Consider the following 27,090-nt stretch of genomic DNA (forward strand, 5'->3'; position numbering starts at 1 on the left):
TGCACAAACTACAGACCCATATCTTTGATAAATACTGATCTTAAACTTTTTGCCAAAATACTAGCAACTCGTCTGAACGCTGTGTTGCCATCATTAATAGATCCTGATCAAGTGGGATTTATCCCTGGCCGTCAGGCCTCGGACAACACCAGACGCACTATTGATTTGATTCACCAAATAAACTCGTCGAAAACACCAGCGATTGCCTTGGCGCTGGACGCCGAAAAGGCATTTGACCGCATTTCCTGGCCCTTTTTGTTTTCCACTTTATCTTCATTTGGCCTCCAGGTCATTTCATCACTGCAATAGAGGCCCTCTATTCCAACCCCTCATCTATGGTCCTGACCAATGGATTGAGCTCACCTAGATTTAGTTTGAAGAATGGCACTCGCCAGGGCTGCCCTCTTTCGCCCCTACTTTTTGCTCTATGCATCGAACCTCTTGCGGCCCGTATTAGACTTAATGCGGACATTGGGGGGATTACAGTAGGGCAGAGCTCATACAAAATATCTTTATTTGCGGACGACGTGCTCTTGACTTTATCTAACCCTTTGATCTCTCTTCCTAATCTACAAAAAGAATTATTACTATACGGTTCCCTATCGGGTTATAAAATAAACCACACCAAATCAGAGGCCCTTGCATTTAATATCCCACCCCAGACCCACTTGATTCTAACTTCCTCCTTCCCTTTTCTTTGGAGACCCTCGGCTATCAAATACCTCGGCATATTCATTACTAAATCCTACACCAGCCTCTACCAGACTAACTTTGTTCCTATGATTAAAACTCTCACCCAAGACTTGGATAAATGGGACAGATTATTCATTTCATGGATTGGACGGATTAACGCCCTAAAAATGAATTTCCTTCCCCGTATTCTTTACCTATTTCAGACCATTCCGATAATGGTGCCCCGAGTGACTTTGACCTCATTGCAATCATTGTGCAACAAATTTATTTGGGCTCATCGAAAATCTCGATTAAGACGAACACTGTTGACTAAGAGTGCTACCTCGGGCGGACTGGGATATCCTAACCTTCAAGCTTATTTTAATGCCTGTCACCTTAATCACATGGTGTCCTGGCATTCCCCACAAGGGAACAGAAAATGGGTCGATATCGAGAATTCAATATATCAGGGCGTTCACCTCGACTCTCTTCTATGGCTCCCCAGGTCCTGCAGACCAGCCTCGGCCTATTCAATCCCCACGATTAAATTTACCCTTGGATTGTGGGACAGACTCCGTAGCACCTATAATTTATCCTCACACCCCTCACCTTTGACACCTATCTGGGGACACCCTGCCTTTCCCCCAGGATGCGAGCGAAAAATAGCATCCCCATGGCAAACTCAGGGTATCACGAGATTTATTCATGTTAAAGGCCACTCAGCACCGACCTCCTTTGGGGATTTTCAGGAACGCCTTGGTTTGCCATCCTCGTGTCATTACCATTACATCCAAATTCTTAGCTTTCTCAAATCTCAGCTTAAAACTTCCCCTTTGAAAGCACCCACCTCCTTTGAACATATGTGTATACTTTCAATTGGCAAAAAGGGTAATATTTCAACAATATACAACTCGATTCTGACCCCAGATCCCCCTGCCTGTGAGCCCCATGAATTAGCTTGGGAATCAGATCTCTCCCATCCGCTGGAAGATGATCAATGGGAAGAAATCAGAATGCGCATCGCTAAAGCCTCCATTAGTGTGGCACTCAGAGAAACATGCTATAAGATCTACACCAGGTGGTACCTAGTCCCCTCCAGACTTCATTCCATTTACCCCACGACATCAAATCTGTGTTGGAGACTCTGTGGAGAGGAGGGCACCTTTTTCCATATATGGTGGACGTGCCCGTCTATTCGCCCTTTTTGGAAAATGGTAGGAGCACTTATTGCTCAAATATGCGGACATAATCTAGACCTTTCCCCTGAAACTGCCCTACTGCATGCTCCCATACCGTCATTACCTAAAACTCAAGACAAGCTTACCATGCTACTTTGCATGGCGGCTAAATCTCTGATCGCTAAATGCTGGAAAGACCACAAACCTCCCTCCAAGGCATTGCTGATATCCAAAATTAACTATATAGCCAACATGGAATATATTACAAGCCTGAGGAATAACACTGTGGCACAGTTCCACAACATCTGGTCTCCTTGGTACCTCGCTCGGTCTTTATTGATGCCCGGACTATGTTGATACTGCTAATACTGCTGACTCTGCTGATACCTCCATCACCACTGTTGTCTCCCCCTCTGTTACCAATACAGAGAACTGTTCCTATTTTCTTATATCCCTATTTGTAATATCCCCAATATTTCCCTTTTATTAGGATACATTCTCTAGCTTCTTCTCCTCCTTCCTTTTCTTTTTCTTTCCCACTTTTACTCCTCACAAGATTACACCAAGATTTGGTATAAATTTTATACTATATCGGTAAAATAAAATGAGAAAGGTCAGATACGCGGCTAGAGTTATGCAGGGTGCATGTTACTAATACCTGTCGGCCTATAATTTCATGGAAATGTCGCTATTGTTCTGATCAGGTGTGTAAAATGTTTGTTTTCTTGTTCAGTATCCTTACCCTGTACAAGGTTGTTCTTGTTAATGTTATGACTTCTGATCAACCTCAATAAAAAATTCTAACTTTAAAAAAAAAAAGATGAAATGCTTGCATGGCTTCTTCAGACCACTTGGACGGGTTAGCACCCTTCTTAGTGAAAGCAGTAATAGGCGCCACAATGGTGGAAAAGTCTCGTATAAACTTTCGGTAATAGTTGGCGAACCCTAAGAACCTCTGGACCCCTTTGAGGGTTAAGGGTACCGGCCAATTTTGGATTGCTTGTAGTTTCTCAGGATCCATCTCTAGTCCGGAACCGGACACAATGTACCCTAGAAACGGAATGGACTTGACTTCAAAGACGCATTTCTCTAATTTGCAATAGAGATGATTGACACGGAGACGGGACAGAACCTCTTTAACCCAAAAATGAGGATATCGTCTAGATAGACCACGACATGACGGTATAGAATGTCTCTGAAGATCTCATTGACAAAATGCTGGAAGACAGCTGGAGCATTGCTCAATCCGAAGGGCATGACGAGGTACTCATAATGTCCGTCACGGGTGTTAAAGGCGGTTTTCCACTCGTCACCCTCACGGATCCGGATGAGATTGTATGCACCTCTCAAGTCCAGCTTTGTAAAGATGGTAGCTCCGCTAACTCTGTCAAAGAGCTCAGTAATCAGGGGTAAAGGATAACGGTTCTTGATGGTAATGTCGTTCAAACCTCTGTAGTCGATGCACGGCCGCAGACCACCATCTTTCTTTTTTACAAAAAAGAAGCCTGCGCCGGCTGGGGAAGAAGAAGGTCGAATGAACCCCTTTGCTAGGTTCTCTTTAATGTATTCCTCCATAGAATGCGTCTCAGGCAGAGACAACGGATAAGTTCGGCCTCGAGGTGGAACCTTCCCTGGAACGAGATCAATCGGGCAGTCCCATTCTCTATGAGGAGGAAGGATATCAGCAGAAGCTTTACTGAACACATCCGTGAAATCTTGATATGGAGGAGGTGGAACATCAGACGACCTGGGGGAGGAAGAACAGACAGGCAATACTTTAAACAAACATGTCTCAGCACAGGAGGAACCCCATGCCAGGATTTGCGTAGTCGTCCAATCAATTGTAGGATTGTGAAGACGGAGCCATGGAAGGCCCAGGACCACAGGATGTGTGGCTCTTGGAATCACTAAAAAAGAAATAAATTCGGAATGAAGAACTCCCACTCTCAGACGAACTGGTAGAGTCCTTAGGGAAATAACTGCATCAAAAATCTTGCTGCCATCCACGGCAGTTAAGGAGATGGACGAAGGAAGTCTCTCGGTGGGTAGGGACCACCGTTTAACATAGGCTTCGGTAATAAAGTTCCCAGCTGCTCCGGAATCAAGGAGGGCAATGACGTTCCGATAACGTTGAGCAATTTGGAGCGACACTGGGAGATTACAATCATGAGGAGATGGAGAGGAGATCATTACTCCTAGCCGGCCCTCTCCTGGGCGAGCTAGGGTTTGGAGTTTTCCCGGACGTTCGGGACAGGCATTGATGGTGTGAGACGGAGCTGCACAGTAAAGACAGAGAGACTCGGAGAGACGTCTTCGGCGCTCAGCAGGAGTTAAACGGGAACGGCCAATTTGCATGGGCTCATCTTTAGTTGGTGACAGTTGGCGAGGAGGAGGAGCAGAAGATTTTGGAGCAGATGATCTTCCACGCTCAGTTGCTCTCTCTCTAAAACGTAAATCAACTTTCGTGCAGAGTGAGATTAGCTCATCTAACTTAGAGGGTAAGTCTCTGGTAGCTAACTCATCTTTAATACGCTCAGATAAACCATGCCAGAATGCAGCATACAGGGCCTCGTCGTTCCATGCCAGTTCGGATGCCAGGATCTGGAACTGTATCAGATATTGTCCTACAGTACGTGACCCCTGGCGTAAACGGAGAATCTCGGATGAAGCTAAGGTTACCCGGCCTGGCTCGTCGAAGATGCGCCTGAATGTTGACACGAAGGCAGTGTAGGAAGATAGCAGGGTGTCGGACCTCTCCCATAACGGTGATGCCCAATCAAGGGCTGAGCCACTGAGAAGAGAAATAATGTAGGCAATTTTTGTACGGTCACTGGGAAAATTGCCAGGTTGTAGCTCAAACTGAATCTCACACTGGTTGAGAAATCCCCTGCAGAATCTTGGAGATCCGTCAAATTTTGCTGGCGTTGGAAGATGAAGACGTGGAGCAGAAATGGGTAAGGTGGGTGGGGTTATAGCTGGAGTCACTGTGGTTGACGCACCAGACGCGCCTGATCCACGGAGAGTTGTCTGAATCCCATCCAGCCGAGTAGAGAAATCCTGGAGACAGCGGATGATGTGGCCCTATGCAGCCTCCTGATGTTCTAGTCGGGCTGCCAGTTCTTGCATCGGCCTGGCCGCTTGATCCTGGTCTCCGGCTGGATTCATTAGGTCAGTGCTTACTGTCACAACTGAGGGCCTGAGCTGACGGGAGGCAGCCTCAGTTGTAGGGGCTGAGATGTACCGGAACCTGGGAGGTTGTATCAGACCCCTGGACATGTAAGTAACATGAATAATAACTGCCCGAAGGCGTGACCACGACAACTTGGATAAAAGTCAATGATGTTTATTATGACAACTCCGCAACACAGCAGCAGTAAAAGAAAACATAAAAGTCAGCAAAGAATAAATACAGTTCCTGGGTACTACAGGGTGGCAGGAGCCACAGGGCACTGGTAGTGTGAGATAGTTCTTATAATCTTCTAGATGGAAAGTCCTTACCAGGCCCGACTGTAGCAGTGGAGATAACCCAGGATTGTACCAGCTGGTGTTCCAGGAAAAGCTGGGTTGCTGAAGATAAAACGGCTGCTGTGGATACTGGCTGGAACCAGACTGTTGTTAGCACGGAGTGGATACTGGCTGGAACCAGTTAAATAATAAATGAAGCTTGAGAGCGATGCAATATGAATGAAATGTAGAACTTGAGAGCGGAGAAATAATAATACCGGTGGAGAGTGGTAAAGTGTAGAAAGGACACCGGCCCTTTAAGAGAAGCTGTACTCTGCTGGAAGCTGGGCTGGAAGCAGGTAATGTTGTAGCTGGAAACAGATGAATCCACAATGGATCGGAGAGTCAGGCTACACCGCAGGTGGAATGCTGGTGCGGGTCTCTATGGTGGAAGTCTTGAGACAGGAGCTGGAACCTGGAAGACAATCACAGGAGAGAGACAAACAGGAACTAGGTTTGACAACCAAAGCACTGACGCCTTCCTTGCTCAGGCACAGTGTATTTATACCTGCAGCAAGGAAGGGATTGGCTAGGCAATTATGCAGATTAACAATACTGACAACAGATTGGAGTAAATGATCAGCTGACAGAATCCAAGATGGCTGCGCCCATGCAGACACTTGGAGGGAAGTTTGGTTTGTAATCCATGTGGTAATGAAAACAGCAATGGCGGCGCCGGCCACTGGAGACAGGAAGCGCCAGGCTGACAGATGCACTTCCAACCACGCGGACACAGCGGAGGCCGCGGCTGACGTAATCGCCACTCAGACACTCTGCATGCAGAAGTTCAGGGACGGCGGCGGAGGCCGCGGGAGACGCCATGCCAGGTGTAATATGGCATTTACTGTGACAGTGTCCCAGAGTGACAGGAGAGGATACAGGAATGTACACATCAGGATAACAGATGGGATCCGGTCCTGGAGCGCTGAGCCAGCCTTAGGAGGCATCTGATGGGTAAGAAATGGCGTCCAGATACCCGGATCGTGACAATATGCTTACAATCAATGGACACAGTACTGGCGGATTTAATCTTATGCAGTGCAGATGTGACTAGCCTCTACACCTGCATCCCGCATGATGCGGGTGTGGAGGCAGTCCGTAGTTTGATCACTGACAACCCTGCGTATCATGGTCCAACAGTGGATTTCTTCCTGAAATTACTTACCTTAGTTCTGACACGTAATTATTTTACCTTTGATGGTCGCATTTATTTACAAGCTTCGGGCTGTGCGATGTGGTCCCCAGTGGCCCCATCGTACGCTAACGCCTACATGTATTCAATTGAACACACACTTTTTGGTTCCCCACCTATGTCATCTGTGTACTTCTATAAGAGGTACATAGATGACTTACTTATTTTTTGGCAAGGGCCACAGGAATATCTCGAGTGTCTATTAAATAAACATAATGACACGGTGAGTCCGGTGAAATTTACGTACCAGATGTCCAATCGAGAAATACACTTTTTGGATGTAATTATTACCCTACAGGAAGGTCAATTGCATACAGCAATATACTTTAAACCTACAGACCGTAATTCATTTTTACATCATGCTAGTTCACACCCTTTATCACTACGTAAGGGACTACCGCAATCACAATTTTTATGGGCAAAAAGGATCATCTCTGATCCAACAGCGGTAGAACCCATTCTGGACCTGATGGTCCACAAGTTTGAGCAAAGAGGATACCCAAGACAGGATTTATTGCAAAGTAAGAATAAAGTTATGAATCTTTCCAGAGATTCTTTGTTGAACAAGCTGGATCCGGTAGATAAGAAACAACAGGTACAGATAATCCCGTGGGTTAATAAATTTACAGCAGCAACTCCAGTCATTACACAAAAGGTCAAAAAATTGTGGCATATTGTAAATACAGATAAAGCCCTACCGGCCCTGCTGGATTCCAGGGTATTACCTAGTTACACCAGGGGTTCTAACATTGGAGATAGAGTAGTGAAACTTGATGTATTCCCACTCACTAAGCAGCAGCAAACCCATTTTCTACGGCCTAAGGTGGGATGTTTTCGCTGCTTAGGTTGTTCAACGTGTAACACTTTACTTACTGGTTCACATTTTTTTCATCCACATACAGGAAAATCGTTTAAAATTCTACACAGGGTGACGTGTACCACCACCCATGTTATATATATATGCTGAAATGCCCCTGTGGGTTGGCTTACGTCGGTAAGACGCAACGCCAATTCCGTGAAAGGATGGCCTTACATAGAAGTGCAATTAAACAGGCCATTGAGAAAGGGATAAGTGAACAGCCGGTGGCTCGTCACTGTTTGACAGCCAAGCATAACATAGCAAGCATACGTGCTATAATCATAGATCATGTACCTCCTCTGTATAGAGGAGGTGACCGTAATAAAATACTCATGCAGAAAGAAAGTCGATGGATACATGCCCTAAATACTATATCTCCTGGAGGTCTGAACAAGACGTTAGGTCTGCAGTGCTTCCTATAATGTGTGTCCTAACAGTGACTGTATAAGGTGTTTGGATAATGTATCTTACAGTGTATTCTTATATTCTTATTTTGTACTTTTGCCACACTGGATATGTTACACATAGAGATTTGGGTTCTAAACAGCCCACTATGAGCCCTCAAGTTATGATTAGTCATCTAACTAACAATTAATAATTGATAATTAACAATTTATACTTAATTATTATGTATAATCATATTTGCATGTATAGCTAATGTCATCCTATAGATCAGTTATATGAAGGAAATATGGCAGTTAAAGCTACAGATGTCTTTATATAGATTTGTGTAAACATTAAGATTTGTTCTTTAGTAACTAACAACCCTGTAGGAACGTTCTCCTTTGTTTTTAAATTAGGTAGTAGGTAGTTAGGTAGAGTTAGTAACACGCTCGTAAGGAGCTTTTAAATGACACGGTTTTAAACTGCACGGGTTTGCTATAATAACATGCACTGCTTTGTTGATATTTACAGGAGTCGCTTAGCAACACCTTTACTGACTCACCCATTGGAGCTCCCTGTCCGGCGCTGACGTCAACAATGTGAGTCTCGTACACACAGCGGCTAGACGCGGCGGGAATCGGCAGCGCTGGACAGGTGAGTAAGGTTATTCATTATGAGTACTTGTTTAATGGGTATATAAGGCTGATGTTTTTAGCACTTTGTATGTACTGTTTTGTCCCTGAAGACGGGGTTTATCCCCGAAACGGCGTAGGACCGCAATAAAGGCTTTTTTTTCTACATATCAGACTGCTGAGTGCCGCCGTTACATAGTTACTATATATATATATATGTATATATATTTTTTTGGGGGCATTATTGATCTTGCCCTGGGCTCCAAAAACCCTAGCTACGCCTCTGCTATCATGAGACGTGATATTCGAGGGGCGTGCCCGCGTAACGCGTCGCATGGTACCTTAAATGTGCATCCAATCCTTCGATTTCTCTCAAGTGTATGGGTTACATTAGACCTTGATTGTTCGGCCCAGTTGAGATGTTGATTTTGACATGCCTAACCTAGATCCTCAATCATTTGTTTTACCTCTCCCGGAGTGTTTATCCGGTTACATACCTTTGTGTCATCTGCAAAAAAAAAAAAAAAAGGCATACTGTATGTTCCCTTTCATGCCATTTGCAACGTCACCAATATAGATATTAAAAAGCACTGGTCCAAGTACAGATGCCTGGGGTACTACACTGTCACTTGTCACTGCAGTGCTGGAATTTGCCCTCTAGAGTGCGCTGTTACTGCTGGGGCTGGTGTGAGGGACCCCGCGTCACTTCCTGCGACGCTCTATCCACCGCTGCTGCTATCGCCTCGTTGGTTGATGCTGTGAGGCGGGAGTGCTCCCGTGTCCTAGCCCGGGCTGCTCCATCCGCTGCCGCCGCCATCATGAGCAGCGCCGCGACCACGGTCATACAGGTTACCAACCTGTCCGCCTCCGTCACCAGTGACCAGATGCGGACGCTCTTCTCCTTCCTGGGAGACGTGGAGGAGCTGCGGCTTTACCCACCCGAGTGAGTGCGGTGACCCGGGCACGGGTGCGTTGCTGAGTGTGCGGGGAGGAGGGGCGGTTACGGTGTGATACATGGGGGCATCTGTGACGCAGAGGAGCTGTGTGATGAGAGAGGATCATAGTAGCATCCTTCTGCTGCCCAGCGCTGGTCCCTGCCTCTCACTGTCTGTGCAGGGACCGTGGTGTGCAGCGCTTACAGGTGTATGTCCCTGCCCCCCCATCCCCTCACTGTCTGTGCAGGGACCGTGGTGTGCAGCTTACAGGTGTATGTCCCTGCCCCCCATTCCCTCACTGTCTGTGCAGGGACCGTTGTGTGCAGCTTACAGGTGTATGTCCCTGCCTCCCATTCCCTCACTGTCTGTGCAGGGACCGTGGTGTGCAGCTTACAGGTGTATGTCCCTGCCTCCCATCCCCTCATTGTCTGTGCAGGGACCGTGGTGTGCAGCTTACAGGTGTATGTCCCTGCCTCCCATCCCCTCACTGTCTGTGCAGGGACCTTGGTGTGCAGCTTACAGGTGTATGTCCCTGCCCCTCACTGTCTGTGCAGGGACCGTGGTGTGCAGTCCTTAGAGATGTATGTCCCTGCCCCTCATCCCCTCACTGTCTGTGCAGGGACCGTGGTGTGCAGTGCTTACAGGTGTATGTCCCTGCCCCCCATCCTCTCACTGTCTGTGCAGGGACCGTGGTGTGCAGTCCTTAGAGATGTATGTCCCTGCCCCTCATCCCCTCACTGTCTGTGCAGGGACCGTGGTGTGCAGTGTTTACAGGTGTATGTCACTGCCCCTCATCCCCTCACTGTCTGTGCAGGGACCGTGGTGTGCAGTGCTTACAGGTGTATGTCCCTGCCCCTCATCCCCTCACTGTCTATGCAGAGAGTGTGGTGTGCAGTCCTTAGAGATGTATGCATTAGACATCATCACATATTATATGATGGAGTGCGCTCAGTCATACTTGCCTACCTGACCCTCCCCATGAGGTAGAAAATGCTCTGTTCCTGGACTTTCCTGGTAATGTATGATTGCCATCACCTGTGGTGAAACACCTTTCTTATCAATTAACTAGCTCGCCACAGGTGATGGCAATCATACATTACCAGGAAAGTCCAGGAACAGAGCATTTTCTCCCTCATGGAGAGGGTCAGGTAGGCAAGTATGGCTCAGTCCTCCAGTTAACGTGTATAATTGGACAGAACAGATGGTGTAATGGTTAGCATTACTGCCTCACAGCACCGAGGTCATGGTTTGATTCTGTGTGATGTTTGTGTAGTCTCCCTGTACTTGCATGGGTGTCCTCCGGGTACTGTGGTTTCCACCCGCAGTCCAAAATATCCTGGCAGCGTAAATTAGCTCCCCAATTATGCAGGATGTGACGCCCGACGAGAGGATTTCTTCTCACACCCCTCTGGAAGTGTATGCAGAAATCGTGTATGCAGAAATCTGACAAATTTGCGAATTTATGTTTCTGTTGTCACAGTGTTTTCCCATACCATCTAGATGCGGCCATGTGACCGGCGGTCAGGAGAATACCGCAACCAGCCACCGAGCCCACAAGAGGCTTAGTTGCGCTTGACTCCCCCCTCCCAAATGTAATAGCCGGGATCTTGCCGTCAGTATTGTGACCGCCATTCACGTATACCCAACCCGTATATCAAGCTGGTTGCACACCAGAAGACATATTGTAGGATATATCGGTCCGACGTAGATAAATATGATAGTGTGTACCCCATCGTACCTAGCTGATGGTCATTGCATCCTACTGCTACATGTCCAATGGGACAATTCCACGGCCGAAGCAGGTGTAGTTACATGCATTGTGTGATGATACATTGAGTTGTTGTACAGCGAATGGCGTAGTATGTAAGGCAGATGTGATATATTGCATCGCACATTCTCATGCTGCACACCCAGCTTTACTCTCAGTATGTAGGAAGAAGATTAGAAATATTGGTAATTTTAAAATGGGCCCTCTGAACATTAGTTTAGAAGATGGAGCATTGCCTTAGACTTTTTGTAATTTTTTTTAACTTTATTTGCTATGAGCAACAAGCATGCAATGTGATACCAATTAATATGACAGATAAATGGTGCTGTGGGTTTTTAGTATTAACAATAATAGTTATGCTAGCTGTGCATGACTAGATGTGGTAGGCTGCTGGAGTTCTTACACATGAACCTAACCAGACATCGTGGGCTACCATACATTTCAACTTCAAAAATGGGTTGGTGAAAAGATGAATAAAGTGGGGCACTGCTGGGATCTAATATGCCGGCGTTCGGGATGGTGTCTAAAGGTTCTCTCTGTATTTACAGTAAGAATATATGTTTAAGCAAATAAAAAAAAAAAAAAAAAGACCTGTGCACCCCCATATTATTATTACCAAAATGCCCACTCATGTCATTCAGATCTCCGAGTGGCTATAAAATGACCACGCATACTGTTCTCACTTGCCTCATGATCCCACACGTAAGGCAAAACATCTTCACATGCCACTTGGTCCTCCCCACTCATTAGGTGTACCAGAGACCACATAATATTAATCTAGTGACCTAGTAGTCTCTAATTAAATCATTCATTTAAATTCATTTTATTATTGGCAGTCTACAAATTGAGCTGAAGGAAGATGTCTGTGGTACAGAATATCTGTGCTTCCTTTTCATGATTGGATGTGCTAATGGCCTCCATGTTGGGAAGAGTAGGCATGTGATGCGGAAACAGTTTGCTTCAGTCTCATTTGGGGGATATGTACTAAGGATTGGAGAGAGAGAGAGAGAGCGAGAAAGTGGACAAAGATAAAGTAGCATCCAATCGGCTCCTTGCTGCCATGTTACAGGCTGTGTTTGAAAAATGATAGGAGCAGATTGGTGGTTTATCTCTCTCCACTTTCTCTTCAAGGCTTGGTACGTGTCCGCCTTAAGGCCCATGCACACTGGTAGCTCACTTTTGCCATTTTGAACTACTCTGAGCTGAAACTCGTCCTGTGTGTATGGGCGGGCGATGAGCAGTGAGCGCTGATGTGCGCTCCCGCATCATTGCTAGCCGCCGCTGTTCGTCGGGCAGTTTGTAAACAGAGTGAAGCACTTTCCACAGTCTCCTACTGTGGAAAGTGCTTCACACCCCACGGACATTCTGGCACAGGGAAAATAGCTCGGTGTGTATGCACTGAGCTATTTTCCTGGCAGCGATATTCACAATCATCGCTGTGTAAACACGCTGGGCAAAACGCCCAGTATGCACCTTTAGGGGTCTATTCATGTAGAAAACGAAAACAGAATTGCTACTTATCACTATACATTGCTTCGATGCGATGTATAACTGTAATAAGTAGCATTTCATGTATACTCACCCTTCCGACGATGCGCTGCGGTGTCTGGGGCTCCTGCGGTGAGGTCATCTCCAGCGGTCCTTCCCAGCGATACGCGGGGTCCAGCGGTGTGTCCCTTTGCGCATGTGCAGGGTGTTGACCTCCCGGCAGGCCGCAGTGGCTGCTGGGAGGTTGGGGGGCGGAGCCAGCGCCGGGTGCAGAGCAGCGATCAGGGAAGCATTGAGCTTCCCTGCCATCTCCGCACCACAGTTCAGGTTACGCCGTCCTGAGATGGCGAACCTGAACTCCATGGAGAAGCGGAAAGCAGAGCTTTCCGCACCTTCATGAATCGCACTCACCATACAAAGGTATGGTGATGCGATTCAGTCACAGAGCGGGGGTGCCGCTGGGGAAGTCAGGGACTTCTCCACGGTAACCCGCTCTGTGAATTGCGGTAAGCAGAGAAAAGCCCTGTTTAACGCAAAACAGGGCTTTTTTCTGCTGCATGAATAGACCCCTTAGTCTTAGGAAGTAAAAAAGGCGAAGATGTATCAAACCTCTTAAAGAGTGGAGAAGTTGCCCATAGCAACCAATCAACTGTAGTGATCATTTATCCAGTAAATTCTGTAAAATAAGTAAACGCTGGCTGGTTGCTATGGGCAACTTCACTTGTTACTTTTAAAATGTTACATCTCCCCCAAAGCCCATCATAAGCCAGTGCAGGAGCATAGGCCTGGGGCAGGTAAAGGTATGTTGCACATGGTCATTATGGTTTGCATAGCTTTATCTCCTCACTAAACAAAACCCAAATGCTAATGACCCTGTGTTTAAAAATTATACATTTCTAGGGGACCTATTTATCATGCTAAAAAGACAGTTAAACCTCCAAAAATAGCGTAGGTGTTTGCCTTGTAAATGCACATAAAATTGATTTATTTTTTACATGCAATGTTTATTAGAAAGTGTTTATTTACTGTATATCCACTTATCTGCAAGACACCATGGGCAGCTTTGTTATGCCTAATATGAAGTACATAAGGCTCTGCTGTCCCATTCTGAGCTACCCAGAATACCCCTGTGCTAGTGAACTTGCAATAATAAATACAAGCACAGCAAACAAAGTATGGCTCATCACTCTCAATCTGTTACCAGGCTATAGCTACATTCCTGTTAGCTCTGTGTCATATATAAGTTATACCCCTTTCACACCGCACAAATAACCAGGTATCGACCCGGCATATTGCTGAGTCAGCGTGCGGTGTGAAAGGGGCATAACTGAAATCGCGAGTCACCTGACCCGGCAATTCAACCCAGGAATAAAGCATTGTTATACACTGGTTGAATACCGGGTCAGTGGCTGCGTAAACGGGCTCCCGGGTCGATGCGTCACGGAGCCCGTTTACTACAGCAGGGAGAGGCGGCGGGGAGATGATCTCCTCTCTCAGCTCCATCCGCCGCTGCTATGGCAACCCGCCCGCCATATTGCCGGACCGGGGAAGCCTGCAGCAGCTGCCAATGCCGGATCCCACCCGGGAAGGACCCGTTTCCAATTCCCGGGTGGGATCCGGCATTGGCAGTCTGAAAGGGGTATTAATATTTTTCTGTTTCTGGCTACTCCTAGCACTTGTACAAAGAAGGGAACTATATGGCTGGAATCCCACGTGAGTCGGAACATACAATTCCACATGAGGCACTGGGTGCTGCGTTCCAGAGTTGCTGGATAACTCTGTCACATAGAAAGTTAAATATTCATGTGATATCTCCCATAGGAATCAATGGTTTCCATTTCAAGTGTTCACACTGGTACCACGTTGTAATGAAATACTACAGAATATCTAGGTTTGTCTTCAATAGCTTATCTTTGTTTTAACATTATGAACTTTAGAAAAAAGAGCAATAATTCCAGTGTGGTGGGTTTTTTTTTTTTTACAAACACTGGAAAACTAACAAAACTTGTCAGAAGATTTTTTACAAAGAAAGAAAGAATCGGATTCAGGCAGGTGCACTCCGTCCATTACAGTTTTATTGTTTAAAATACAATTTATTAAATGTATTAAAATTAGGTATGAACATGCCACCCTTATCTGAAAACCTGTAGGGCTATGGGTGGTATTCATGTGACCGCCGGTCACATGACCTCCTCCACGAGCCCGACGGCTCACTATCCCGATGGTCGGTAAGCCGACCAACAGGGACTATTTCCACTCGTGGGTGTCCACGACACCCATAGAGTGGGAATAGAACCCGTGGCGACCGCAGGTCGTCACCGAGCCCGCAGCGTGGCGAGCGCAGCGAGCCCGCAAGGGGCTTGCTGCACTCGCCCCTCCCCGCCGGGATCCCGGCGTCGGTACGCTGACCGGCGGTCTCCTGACCGCTGGTCAGCAGTACTACACCCAGGGCTATATATACTAGTAACTATTCAGCCTCATATTGGGCTGAGTAAAGCGAAGTATTAAAGAGAAAGATATAAAAAGAAAAATGTGATAAGAATAATGTGAAGAAAATGAATTGTGTGTTGGTGAATAAAGTATTATAATTATTATTTGTATCCTGTTTTATTGTGTGGATATAATTTATTAAAGACTTGCCCTGATGTTGATTGAGGTTCTTTCTATTAATGCTGAAAAGCCTAGAGCCAAATATTTACATGCAGTGTTGGTTGATACATTTGTTTCCATATATGCTTTAGTAGCTTGTATATGGAGACATGTATCCAATAGTATGCATTATTGGTTTGTGTATGAAAACATGTATCCAAGAGTGTGCCTTATTCTTGGGAGTTTAACTCTCCTTTATTGGCACTCTATGAAGAATAGCTTCAATTATTTCAGACAGAAGGATACTGTATTTCAGAGAGCGAATAGTGGCTCGTATATATATATGTGATAGACCACGGTTGATAATTATGAAATGCCTTTTTTTGAGCAAATAAAGGGTGTGGAAATATAATTGTGCAAGTAGTTATAACATATACACTGCTTTTATTAACCCGTTTAGCATACAGGATTTATTTGCACACAATTTATTAAACACAATCCCCTTTATGCCAGTTTATTATCTTTCGCTCACATAGACAACTAGATCAACAGTGTCTTGACACTCTTACTGCATGTATTTCCTAATATGTTACTAACAGGCTTTATAAATAAGCTTCTCTAGTGTGGGTGGGCGTCCCCACCTGCACGAGAGCTATTGGAGCTATATTCACTGTTACCGTGTTAATGATAAAAAGCTCCCGCTGTCATCACCCACAGTGACTGCGGTGATATGATACTTGTGCAATTTAAACCTTAAGCCTGTAAGGATTGAAGAGAAGTCTAAGTCATAATTAAAATCCAAGAACGGGTACAATGCTACCCATGCGCATTTTGCTTGCCTAAATCTTCGTCAGGGCTATAGCCCACCCACACTAGAGCAGCTTATTTATAAAGCCTGTTAGTAACATATTAGGAAATACATGCAGTAAGAGTGTCAAGACACTGTTGATCTAATTGTCTATGTGAGCGAAAGATAATAAACTGGCATAAAGGGGATTGTGTTTAATAAATTGTGTGCAAATAAATCCTGTATGCTAAACGGGTTAATAAAAGCAGTGTATATGTTATAACTACTTGCACAATTATATTTCCACACCCTTTATTTACTCGAAAAAAGGCATTTCATAATTATCAACCGTGGTCTATCACATATATATATACGAGCCACTATTCGCTCTCTGAAATACAGTATCCTTCTGTCTGAAATAATTGAAGCTATTCTTCATAGAGTGCCAATAAAGGAGAGTTAAACTCCCAAGAATAAGGCACACTCTTGGATACATGTTTTCATACACAAACCAATAAGGCATACTATTGGATACATGTCTCCATATACAAGCTACTAAAGCATATATGGAAACAAATGTATCAACCAACACTGCATGTAAATATTTGGCTCTAGGCTTTTCAGCATTAATAGAAAGAACCTCAATCAACATCAGTGCAAGTCTTTAATAAATTATATCCACACAATAGAACGGGATACAAATAATAATTATAATACTTTATTCACCAACACACAATTAATTTTCTTCACATTGTTCTTGTCACATTTTCTCTGACGTCCTAGTGGATGCTGGGAACTACGTAAGGACCATGGGGTATAGACGGGCTCCGCAGGAGACTGGGCACTCTAAAAGAAAGATTAGGTACTATCTGGTGTGCACTGGCTTTTCCCTCTATGCCCCTCCTCCAGACCTCAGTTAGAATCTGTGCCCGGCCAGAGCTGGGTGCTCCTAGTGGGCTCTCCTGAGCTTGCTAGAAAATAAAGTATTTGTTAAGTTTTTTATTTTCAGTGAGATCTGCTGGCAACAGACTCACTGCTACGTGGGACTGAGGGGAGAGAAGCAAACCTACCTGCTTGCAGCTAGCTTGTGCTTCTTAGGCTACTGGACACCATTAGCTCCAGAGGGTTCGAACACAGGGCCTGACCTCGATCGTCCGTTCCCGGAGCCACGCCGCCGTCCCCCTTGCAGAGCCAGAAGACAGAAGAAGAACGATGAAATCGGCGGCAGAAGACTCCTGTCTTCATTAATGTAGCGCACAGCACTGCAGCTGTGCGCCATTGCTCCCACAGCACACCACACACTCCGGTCACTGTAGGGTGCAGGGCGCTGGGGGGGTGGGGGGCGCCCTGGGCAGCAATAATATTACCTTTTGGCATAAAATACAAATAATACAGTCAGTTAACTGTATATGTGTAAAAACCCCCGCCATTAAGTTACAAAAAACGCGGGACAGAAGCCCGCCGCTGAGGGGGCGGGGCCTTCTTCCTCAGCACACCAGCGCCATTTTCCCTTCACAGCTCCGCTGGAAGCACGCTTCCCAGGCTCTCCCCTGCAGTATCCAGGTACAAGACGGGTTAAAAAGAGAGGGGGGGCACATAAATTTAGGCGCAAATCGATACAAACAAGCAGCTATTGGGAAAATCACTTATTAGCAGTGTAAATCCCTGTGTTATATAGCACTGTGGTGTGTGCTGGCATACTCTCTCTCTGTCTCCCCAAAGGACTTTGTGGGGTCCTGTCCTCAGTCTGAGCATTCCCTGTGTGTGTGCGGTGTGTCGGTACGGCTGTGTCGACATGTTTGATGAGGAGGGTTACGTGGAGGCGGAGCAGGGGCAGATACATGTGGTGTCGCCCCCGACGGGGCCGACACCTGATTGGATGGATATGTGGAAGGTCTTAACAGACAGTGTCAACTCCTTACATAAAAGGTTCGATGACGCAGCAGCCTTGGGACAGCCGGGGTCTCAGCCCGCGCCTGCCCAGGCGACTCAGAAGCCGTCAGGGGCTCATAAACGCCCGCTAGCTCTGATGGTAGACACAGATGTCGACACGGAGTCTGACTCCAGTGTAGATGAGGATGAGACAAATGTACAGTCTACAAAAGCCATCCGATGCATGATTACTGCAATGAAAGATGTATTGCACATTTCTGATATTAACCCGGTTACCACCAAAAGGGGTATTATGTTTGGGGAGAAAAAGCAGCCAGTGACTTTTCCCCCATCTGATGAATTAAATGATTTGTGTGAAGAAGCGTGGAGTTCCCCTGATAAGAAACTAGTGATTTCTAAGAGGTTACTGATGGCGTACCCTTTCCCGCCAACGGATAGGTTACGTTGGGAAACATCCCCTAGGGTGGACAAGGCGCTAACACGCTTATCTAAAAGGGTGGCACTGCCGTCTCAGGATACGGCCGCCCTAAAGGATCCTGCGGATAGAAAGCAGGAAGCTATCCTGAAGTCTGTGTATACACACTCTGGTACTCTACTGAGACCTGCTATTGCTTCAGCCTGGATGTGTAGTGCTGCAGCAGCATGGACTGTGACCCTGTCAGACAACATTGATTCCCTCGACAGGGATACTATTTTGCTAACCATCGAACATATAAAAGACGTCGTCTTATATATGCGGGGTGCACAGAGGGACATTTGCCTGCTGGCATCTAGAATTAATGCAATGTCCATTTCTGCCAGGAAAGTATTATGGACTCGGCAGTGGACAGGTGATGCTGATTCTAAAAAACACATGGAGGTTTTGCCTTATAAGGGTGAGGAATTATTTGGGGACGGTCTCTCGGACCTCGTATCCACAGCAACTGTTGGGAAGTCGACTTTTTTACCTCAGGTTCCCTCACAGCCTAAGAAAGCACCGTATTATCAAATGCAGTCCTTTCGGCCTCAGAAAGGCAAGCGGGTCAGAGGAGCATCCTTTCTGGCCAGAGGCAAGGGTAGAGGAAAGAAGCTGCACCAGGCAGCCAGTTCCCAGGAACAAAAATCCTCCCCTGCTTCCACTAAGTCCACCGCATGACGTTGGGGCTCCACAGGCGGAGCCAGGTGCGGTGGGGGCGCGTCTCCGAAACTTCAGCAACCAGTGGGTTCGCTCACAAGTGGATCTCTGGGCTGTACAAATTGTATCTCAGGGATACAAACTGGAGTTCGAGGCGACTCCCCCTCGCCGTTACCTCAAATCAGCCTTGCCAGCTGCTCCAAGGGAAAGGGAGGTAGTACTGACGGCAATTCACAAGCTGTACCTCCAGCAGGTGATAATCAAGGTCCCCCTCCTTCAACAGGGCAGGGGTTACTATTCCACAATGTTTGTGGTACCGAAACCGGACGGTTCGGTGAGACCCATCCTGAATTTAAAATCCTTGAACACTTATATAAGGAAGTTCAAGTTCAAAATGGAATCGCTCAGGGCGGTTATTGCAAGCCTGGAAGAGGGGGATTTTATGGTGTCGCTGGACATCAAGGATGCTTACTTGCATGTCCCCATTTACCCACCTCACCAGGAATACCTCAGGTTTGTGGTACAAGACTGTCATTACCAATTCCAGACATTGCCGTTTGGTCTCTCCACGGCACCGAGAATATTTACCAAGGTAATGGCCGAAATGATGATACTCCTTCGAAAGAAGGGAGTTATAATTATCCCGTACTTGGACGATCTCCTCATAAAGGCGAAGTCCAGAGAGCAGTTGTTGGTCAGCGTAGCACTCTCTCGAGAAGTGTTGCAACAGCACGGCTGGATTCTTAATATCCCAAAGTCGCAGCTGATTCCTGCGACGCGTCTGCTTTTCCTGGGCATGATTCTGGACACAGAACAGAAGAAGGTGTTTCACCCGGTGGAGAAGGCCCAGGAATTGTCATCTCTGGTCAGGGACCTCCTGAAACCAAAACAGGTGTCGGTGCATCACTGCACGCGAGTCCTGGGAAAGATGGTGGCTTCTTACGAAGCAATTCCTTTCGGCAGGTTCCATGCAAGGATCTTTCAGTGGGATCTGTTGGACAAATGGTCCGGATCGCATCTTCAGATGCATCGGTTGATCACCCTGTCCCCAAGGGCCAGGGTGTCTCTGTTGTGGTGGCTGCAGAGTGCTCATCTTCTCGAGGGCCGCAGGTTCGGCATACAGGACTGGGTCCTGGTGACCACGGATGCAAGCCTCCGAGGATGGGGGGCAGTCACTCAGGGAAGAAACTACCAAGGACAGTGGTCAAGTCTTGAGACTTCACTACACATAAATATACTGGAACTAAGGGCCATTTACAACGCCCTGAGTTAAGCAGAGCCCCTGCTTCAAAACCACCCAGTTCTGATTCAGTCAGACAACATCACGGCGGTCGCCCATGTAAACCGCCAGGACGGCACGAAAAGTAGGATGGCAATGGCAGAAGCCACAAGGATTCTAAGATGGGCGGAGAATCACGTGCTAGCACTGTCAGCAGTGTTCATTCCGGGAGTGGACAACTGGGAAGCAGACTTCCTCAGCAGGCACGACCTCCACCCGGGAGAGTGGGGACTTCATCAAGAAGTCTTCACACAGATTGTAAATAGCTGGGAACTGCCACGGGTGGACATGATGGCGTCCCGCCTCAACAAAAAGCTAAAAAAATATTGCGCCAGGTCAAGGGACCCTCAGGCGATAGCTGTGGACGCACTAGTGACACCGTGGGTGTACCAGTCTGTTTGTGTTCCCTCCTCTTCCTCTCATACCCAAGGTACTGAGGATAGTAAGAAAGAGAGGTGTAAGAACTATACTCATCGTTCTGGATTGGCCAAGAAGAACTTGGTACCCAGAACTACAAGAAATGATCTCAGAGGACCCATGGCCTCTGCCTCTCAGACAGGACCTGTTACAACAGGGGCTCTGTCTGTTCCAAGACTTACCGCGGCTGTGTTTGACGGCATGGCGGTTGAACGCCGGATCCTAACGGAAAAGGGCATTCCGGATGAAGTGATTCCTACGCTGATAAAAGCTAGGAAGGATGTGACAGTAAAGCATTATCACCGCATATGGCGGAAATATGTCGCTTGGTGTGAGGCCAGGAAGGCCCCAACGGAGGAATTCCAGCTGGGTCGATTTCTGCACTTCCTACAGTCAGGGGTGTCTATGGGCCTAAAATTGGGGTCCATAAAGGTCCAGATTTCGGCCCTATCTATTTTCTTTCAAAAAGAACTGGCTTCACTGCCTGAAGTTCAGACGTTTGTTAAGGGAGTGCTGCATATTCAGCCCCCTTTTGTGCCTCCAGTGGCACCTTGGGATCTTAACGTTGTGTTGGATTTCCTAAAATCACACTGGTTTGAGCCACTTAAGACCGTGGAACTAAAATATCTCACGTGGAAGGTGGTCATGCTGTTGGCCTTAGCTTCGGCTAGGCGTGTGTCAGAATTGGCGGCTTTGTCATGTAAAAGCCCATATCTGATCTTCCATATGGACAGGGCGGAATTGAGGACTCGTCCCCAATTTCTCCCAAAGGTGGTATCAGCGTTTCATCTGAACCAACCTATTGTGGTGCCTGCGGCTACTCGGGACTTGGAGGATTCCAAGTTGCTGGACGTAGTCCGGGCTTTGAAAATGTATGTTTCCAGGACGGCTGGAGTCAGGAAAACTGACTCGCTATTTATCCTGCATGTACCTAACAAGCTGGGTGCTCCTGCTTCAAAGCAAACTATTGCTCGCTGGATCTGTTGCACGATTCAGCTGGCACATTCTGCGGCTGGACTGCCGCATCCTAAATCAGTAAAAGCTCATTCCACAAAGAAGGTGGGCTCTTCTTGGGCGGCTGCCCGAGGGGTCTCGGCTTTACAGCTTTGCCGAGCTGCTACTTGGTCGGGTTCAAACACATTTGCTAAATTCTACAAGTTTGATACCCTGGCTGAGGAGGACCTTGAGTTTGCTCATTCGGTGCTGCAGAGTCGTCCGCACTCTCCCGCCCGTTTGGAAGCTTTGGTATAATCCCCATGGTCCTTACAAAGTTCCCAGCATCCACTAGGACGTCAGAGAAAATAAGAATTTACTCACCGGTAATTCCATTTCTCGTAGTCCGTAGTGGATGCTGGGCGCCCGTCCCAAGTGCGGACTCTCTGCAATACATGTATATAGTTATTGCTTCACTAAAGGGTTATTGTTATGAGCCATCCGTAAAAGGAGGCTCAGTTGTTGTTCATACTGTTAACTGGGTATAGTTATCACAAGTTGTACAGTGTGATTGGTGTGGCTGGTATGAGTCTTACCCTGGATTCCAAATCCTTTCCTTGTTGTGTCAGCTCTTCCGGGCACAGTTTCCCTAACTGAGGTCTGGAGGAGGGGCATAGAGGGAGGAGCCAGTGCACACCAGATAGTACCTAATCTTTCTTTTAGAGTGCCCAGTCTCCTGCGGAGCCCGTATATTCCCCATGGTCCTTACGGAGTTCCCAGCATCCACTACGGACTACGAGAAATAGAATTACCGGTGAGTAAATTCTTATTTTTCTTTTTCTATCTTTTTCTTTAATACTTCGCTTTACTCAGCCCAATATGAGGCTGAAAAATTACTAGTATATATAGCAGGCATGTCCAAACTGCAGCCCACCAGCTGTTGAGAAACTACACATCCCAGCATGCCCTGACACAGCTTTAACATTCTCTGATAGCAAAACTGTGTCAGGGCATGCTGGGATATGTAGTTTCACAACAGCTGGAGGGGCGCAGTTTGGACATGGTTTTCAGATAAGGGTGGCATGTTCATACCTAATTTTAATACATTTAATAAATTGTATTTTAAACAATAAAACTGTAAGGGACAGAGTGCACCCGCCTGAATCCGATTCTTCCTTTGTAAACATTTTTCTAACATGTTGGTCAATCGGAGGGTAGCATCCAAAAAAATGGTCAAAATTATTTAAATATTACAGCTTTCTCATACGTCCTAGAGGATGCTGGGGACGACATCAAGACCATGGGGTATAGACGGGATCCGCAGGAGACATGGGCACTCTAAAGACTTTTCATTGGGTGTGAACTGGCTCCTTCCTCTATGCCCCTCCTCCAGACCTCAGTTTTAGAAATGTGCCCAGGTCGACTGGATGCACTCTGAGGAGCTCTACTGAGTTTCTCTGAAAAGACTTATGTTACGTTTTTTTATTTTCAGGGAGATCTGCTGGCATCAGACTCCCTGCTTCGTGGGACTGAGGGGGCAGAAGCAGAACCAACTTCCTCAGAGTTTCATGGCTCTGCTTCTGGATGACAGGACACCATTAGCTCCTGAAGGGAACTGAACGCTAGCCGTGTCTAGATGCTCACTCCCACAGCACGCCGTCACCCCCCTCACAGAGTCAGAAGACAGGTGAGTGTAAGAAGATAGATCTTCAATCAAGTAAAGTGACGGCTGAGGTACCGCGCGGCTGGCGGGAGCGCAGCGTGCCATTGCTGCCCACACACACAGGCACTACAGGTTGCAGGGTGCTGGGGGGGGGCCGCAAGAAAAATACCTCAAACTGGCTAAAAGGGGGCATAAGTTGCCACTGGCACAGCCCTACCCCCGCCAGTATAAATATTACAGTGTTTGTATGAGTGTAAGGACGCGCCATTGCGGGGTTGGAGCTTCTTCCTCAGGCAGCCAGCACACTACTCAGGGCCATTTTCGCTCTCTCCTCAGGCTGCAGAAAACACGCTGGTCCTCTCCTCCACTTCTGACAAGTACAGGGTGCTATTAAGGGGGGGCACAAAGCGATTGTGGTGCATTTGATAGTGTATATTACTATTTAAAAAGCGCTGTTAGGCTGTGGACATACTGTGTTCACAGGAAATACTGGCGCTGGGATTGTGAACTGGCTGCTCCTATCCTGTGTCCCTCTGACAGATTTTACTCTGGGTCTGTCCCCAAAATAAGTCCCAGTGTGTCTGTTGGTGTGCTGTACACGTGTGAGGCATGTCTGAGGCAGGTCTGAGGCAGGGAGTTCCTCCCCGGAGGAAGCCATTTTAGGGACACAGAGTTGTAATGTGGTGGCGCTACCGGCACACCAAGAGCCTGCATGGGTGAAAGAGTTACGTGACAGTATGCATCTGATTAACCGTAGATTAGATAAGTCTGAATCTAAGGCTGCATGCTGGAGAAAATCTGTGGAAGATGTGATTTTTCAGGATGCTGTTATTCCTTATGCGGGCGGCCACTCTGGGTCACATAAGAGACCATTTGCAAAGTTGTAAACACTGATACCGACACGGATTCTGACTCTTGTGTCGACGATAGTGAATCCAGAGAGAGAGATCATAAATTGGCAAAAAATATACAATATATGATTGTGGCTATCAGGGACGTGTTGGAGGTTACAGAAACCACTCCTGTACATCGGGAGAAGGCGTATTTATGTAAGGAAAATAAGTCCAAAGTCACGTTCCCTCCTTCACACAAACTAAATGCTCTGTTTGAAGGGATGTGGGTGAATCCTGATAAAAGATTTCGTATTCCCAAAAGGATTCACATAGCTTACCCTTTCCCGGCTGAGGACAGGAAAAAGTGGGAGTCACCCCCTGTGTTAGACAGTGCACTTTCCAGGTTGACAAAGAAGGTAATTCTCCCTGCTCCTGGCACGGCTTCTCTTAAAGGGGTGTAGTATGGATTGCCGGCGCTCGGGCTCCCGGCGACCAGCATACCGGCGCCGGGAGCCCGACCACCGGCATACCGACAGCGTGGCTCGCTCGGCTCGCCACGCTGCGGGCACGCGCGCCACACTATTTTATTCTCCCTCTAGGGGGGTCGTGGACCCCCACGAGGGAGAATAGTTGTCGGTATGCCGGGTGTCGGGATTCCGGCGCCGGTATACTGTGCGCCGGGATCCCGACATTCGGCATACAGAAGACCACCCCTCTTAAAGAGCCGGCAGACCGCAAAATGGAAACGACATTGAAATCCATTTATGTTACCAATGGTACACTGATTAGGCCCACTATTGCCTGTGCATGGGTGAGTCGCGCTATTGAAAAATGGTCAGACAGCGCGTCATCAGAAATTGACACGATTGATCAAGATGAGATACTCCTTAAGTTAGGGAATATCAAGAACGCTGCTGCCTACATGCTGGAAGCAATGAAGGATATTGGACTCTTGAGTACACAGGCCGCTACCATGGCAGTATCGGCTAGGCAGGCGTTGTGTATTCGCCAGTGGAACGCGGATGCAGATTCCAAAAGAAACATGGAGGCTCTCCCATATAAAGGTTGGGCCTTATTTGGCGATGGCCTGGATGCGTTAGCCTCGGCGGCTACCGCAGGTAAGTCGACATTTTTGCCCTCTGCGCCTGCACCGGCAAAAAAGACCTATCACCCGCAAATGCAGTCCTTTCGGCCCAATAAATACAAAAAGACAAGAGGTTCCCCCTTCTTTGCAGGTAGGGGAAGGGGAAAGAAGCCCACAGCGGCTCCAGGTTCCCAAGAGCAGAAGTCTACCCCTAAATAGGGATAAAATGCAACGGCTGACAGCAGCATCAGTCAGAAATTTTAGTCAAATCATCATGCATAGGAGACCACAAATAGGTTGAACTCGATGGACAATTGTCTTTTTTCAACCTCGGATACTATGTTATTATGTTACTTCTGCCAAATCCCCAGCATGACGCTGTGGAGCTCCCTTGCGGGAGGCCGCTCGGGTGGGGGCACGTCTCACTCTTCAGCCAGGATTGGATTCTGTCTGGCCTGGATCCCTGGGTGTTGCAAATAGTATCCCAGGGTTGCAAGCTGGAGTTTCAAGACGTTCCCCCATGCCGATTTTTCAAATCGACCTTGCCAGTTTCTCCGTCAGAAAGAGAAGCAGTAACAGCGGCAATCCAAAAATTATGTCAAGACCAGGTCATAGTCCTGGTACCGTTGTCACAACAAGGGAGGGGTTTTTATTCAAGCCTCTTTGTGGTTTCGAAGCCGGACGGCTAGGTCAGACCGATCCTAAATCTAAAGGATCTGAATTGTTACCTAAAAAGGTTCAAGTTCAAGATGGAATCACTTCGGGCAGTGATTGCCAGTCTGGAGGAGGGGGACTACTTGGTGTCGGTGGACATAAAGGATGCTTACCTGCATGTTCCCATTTATCCTCCTCACCAGGCTTATCTGAGATTCGAGGTTCAGGATTGCCATTACCAATTCCAGACGTTACCTTACGGTCTCTCCACGGCGCCGAGGGTATTCACCAAGGTGATGGCGGAGATGATGGTTCTCCTTCGTCAGAAAGGAGTCAATATAATTCCTTATCTGGACGACCTCCTGATAAAGGCGAGATCCAGGGAGCAGTTGTTACAAAACATATCACTCTCTCTGTCAATACTCCAACAACACGGGTGGATCATAAATTACCCAAAGTCAAAGTTGGAACCGACGACAAGGTTGTCTTTCCTCGGGATGATTCTGGACACAGACGTTCAGAGAGTATTTCTTCCGCTGGAAAAGGCTCTGGAAATCCAGAAAATGGTAAAACAGATATTGAAACCATCAAGTGTGTCGATCCATCGGTGCATTCGGTTGTTGGGGAAGATGGTGGCGGCCTATGAGGCCATACAGTTTGGCAGGTTCCATGCCAGAGTATTCCAGTGGGACAAGTGGTCGGGGTCACACCTACACATGCACAGAAAGATAATCCTGTCGTCAAAAAACAGGATTTCGCTCCTGTGGTGGTTGCACAGCTCTCACCTGCTAGAGGGACGCAGGTTCGGGATTCAGGACTGGGTCCTGGTAACCATGGATGCGAGTCTCCGAGGCTGGGGAGCAGTCTCTCAGGGAAAAACTTCCAGGGACATTGGTCACAACAGGAAGCCTGCCTCCACATAAACGTTCTGGATCTAAGAGCCATTTACAACGGCCTTCAACAAGCGGTACATCTTCTTCAAGACCGTCCCGTGCAGATCCAGGCTGACATTGTAACAGCAGTCGCATACATAAACGGGCAGGGCGGAACGAAAAGCAGAGCGGCAATGGCAGAGGCGACAAAAATCCTCCGCTGGGCAGAAAAACATCTACAAGCTCTGTCGGCAATATTCATTCCGGGAGTAGACAACTGGGAAGCAGACTTCCTCAGCAGACACGATCTCCATCCAGGAGAGTGGGGCCTCCACCAAGAAGTCTTCGCAGAGGTGACAA

General features: G+C 47.2%; 1 protein-coding gene across 5 annotated transcripts in view; it reads left to right on the forward strand.

Annotated features, from left to right (window-relative positions):
- Nucleotides 1-9,131: 9,131 nt before the first annotated feature.
- The window catches only part of SREK1 (splicing regulatory glutamic acid and lysine rich protein 1), a 207,634-nt gene continuing 189,675 nt past the window's right edge, over nucleotides 9,132-27,090 (forward strand). For 2 of the 5 annotated variants that reach the window (XM_063963311.1, XM_063963318.1), the window contains exon 1: nucleotides 9,134-9,364. In XM_063963311.1, the coding sequence (XP_063819381.1) occupies nucleotides 9,240-9,364 (125 nt within the window). In that variant the 5' untranslated portion in view covers nucleotides 9,134-9,239. Of the gene's footprint in view, nucleotides 9,365-27,090 lie in introns of all 5 variants that reach the window. The other 3 variants (XM_063963300.1, XM_063963306.1, XM_063963325.1) reach the window with 2 other exon arrangements.

Source organism: Pseudophryne corroboree, chromosome 1, assembly GCF_028390025.1.
Source record: "Pseudophryne corroboree isolate aPseCor3 chromosome 1, aPseCor3.hap2, whole genome shotgun sequence".
In the NCBI taxonomy this organism is placed as follows: Eukaryota; Metazoa; Chordata; class Amphibia; order Anura; family Myobatrachidae; genus Pseudophryne; species Pseudophryne corroboree.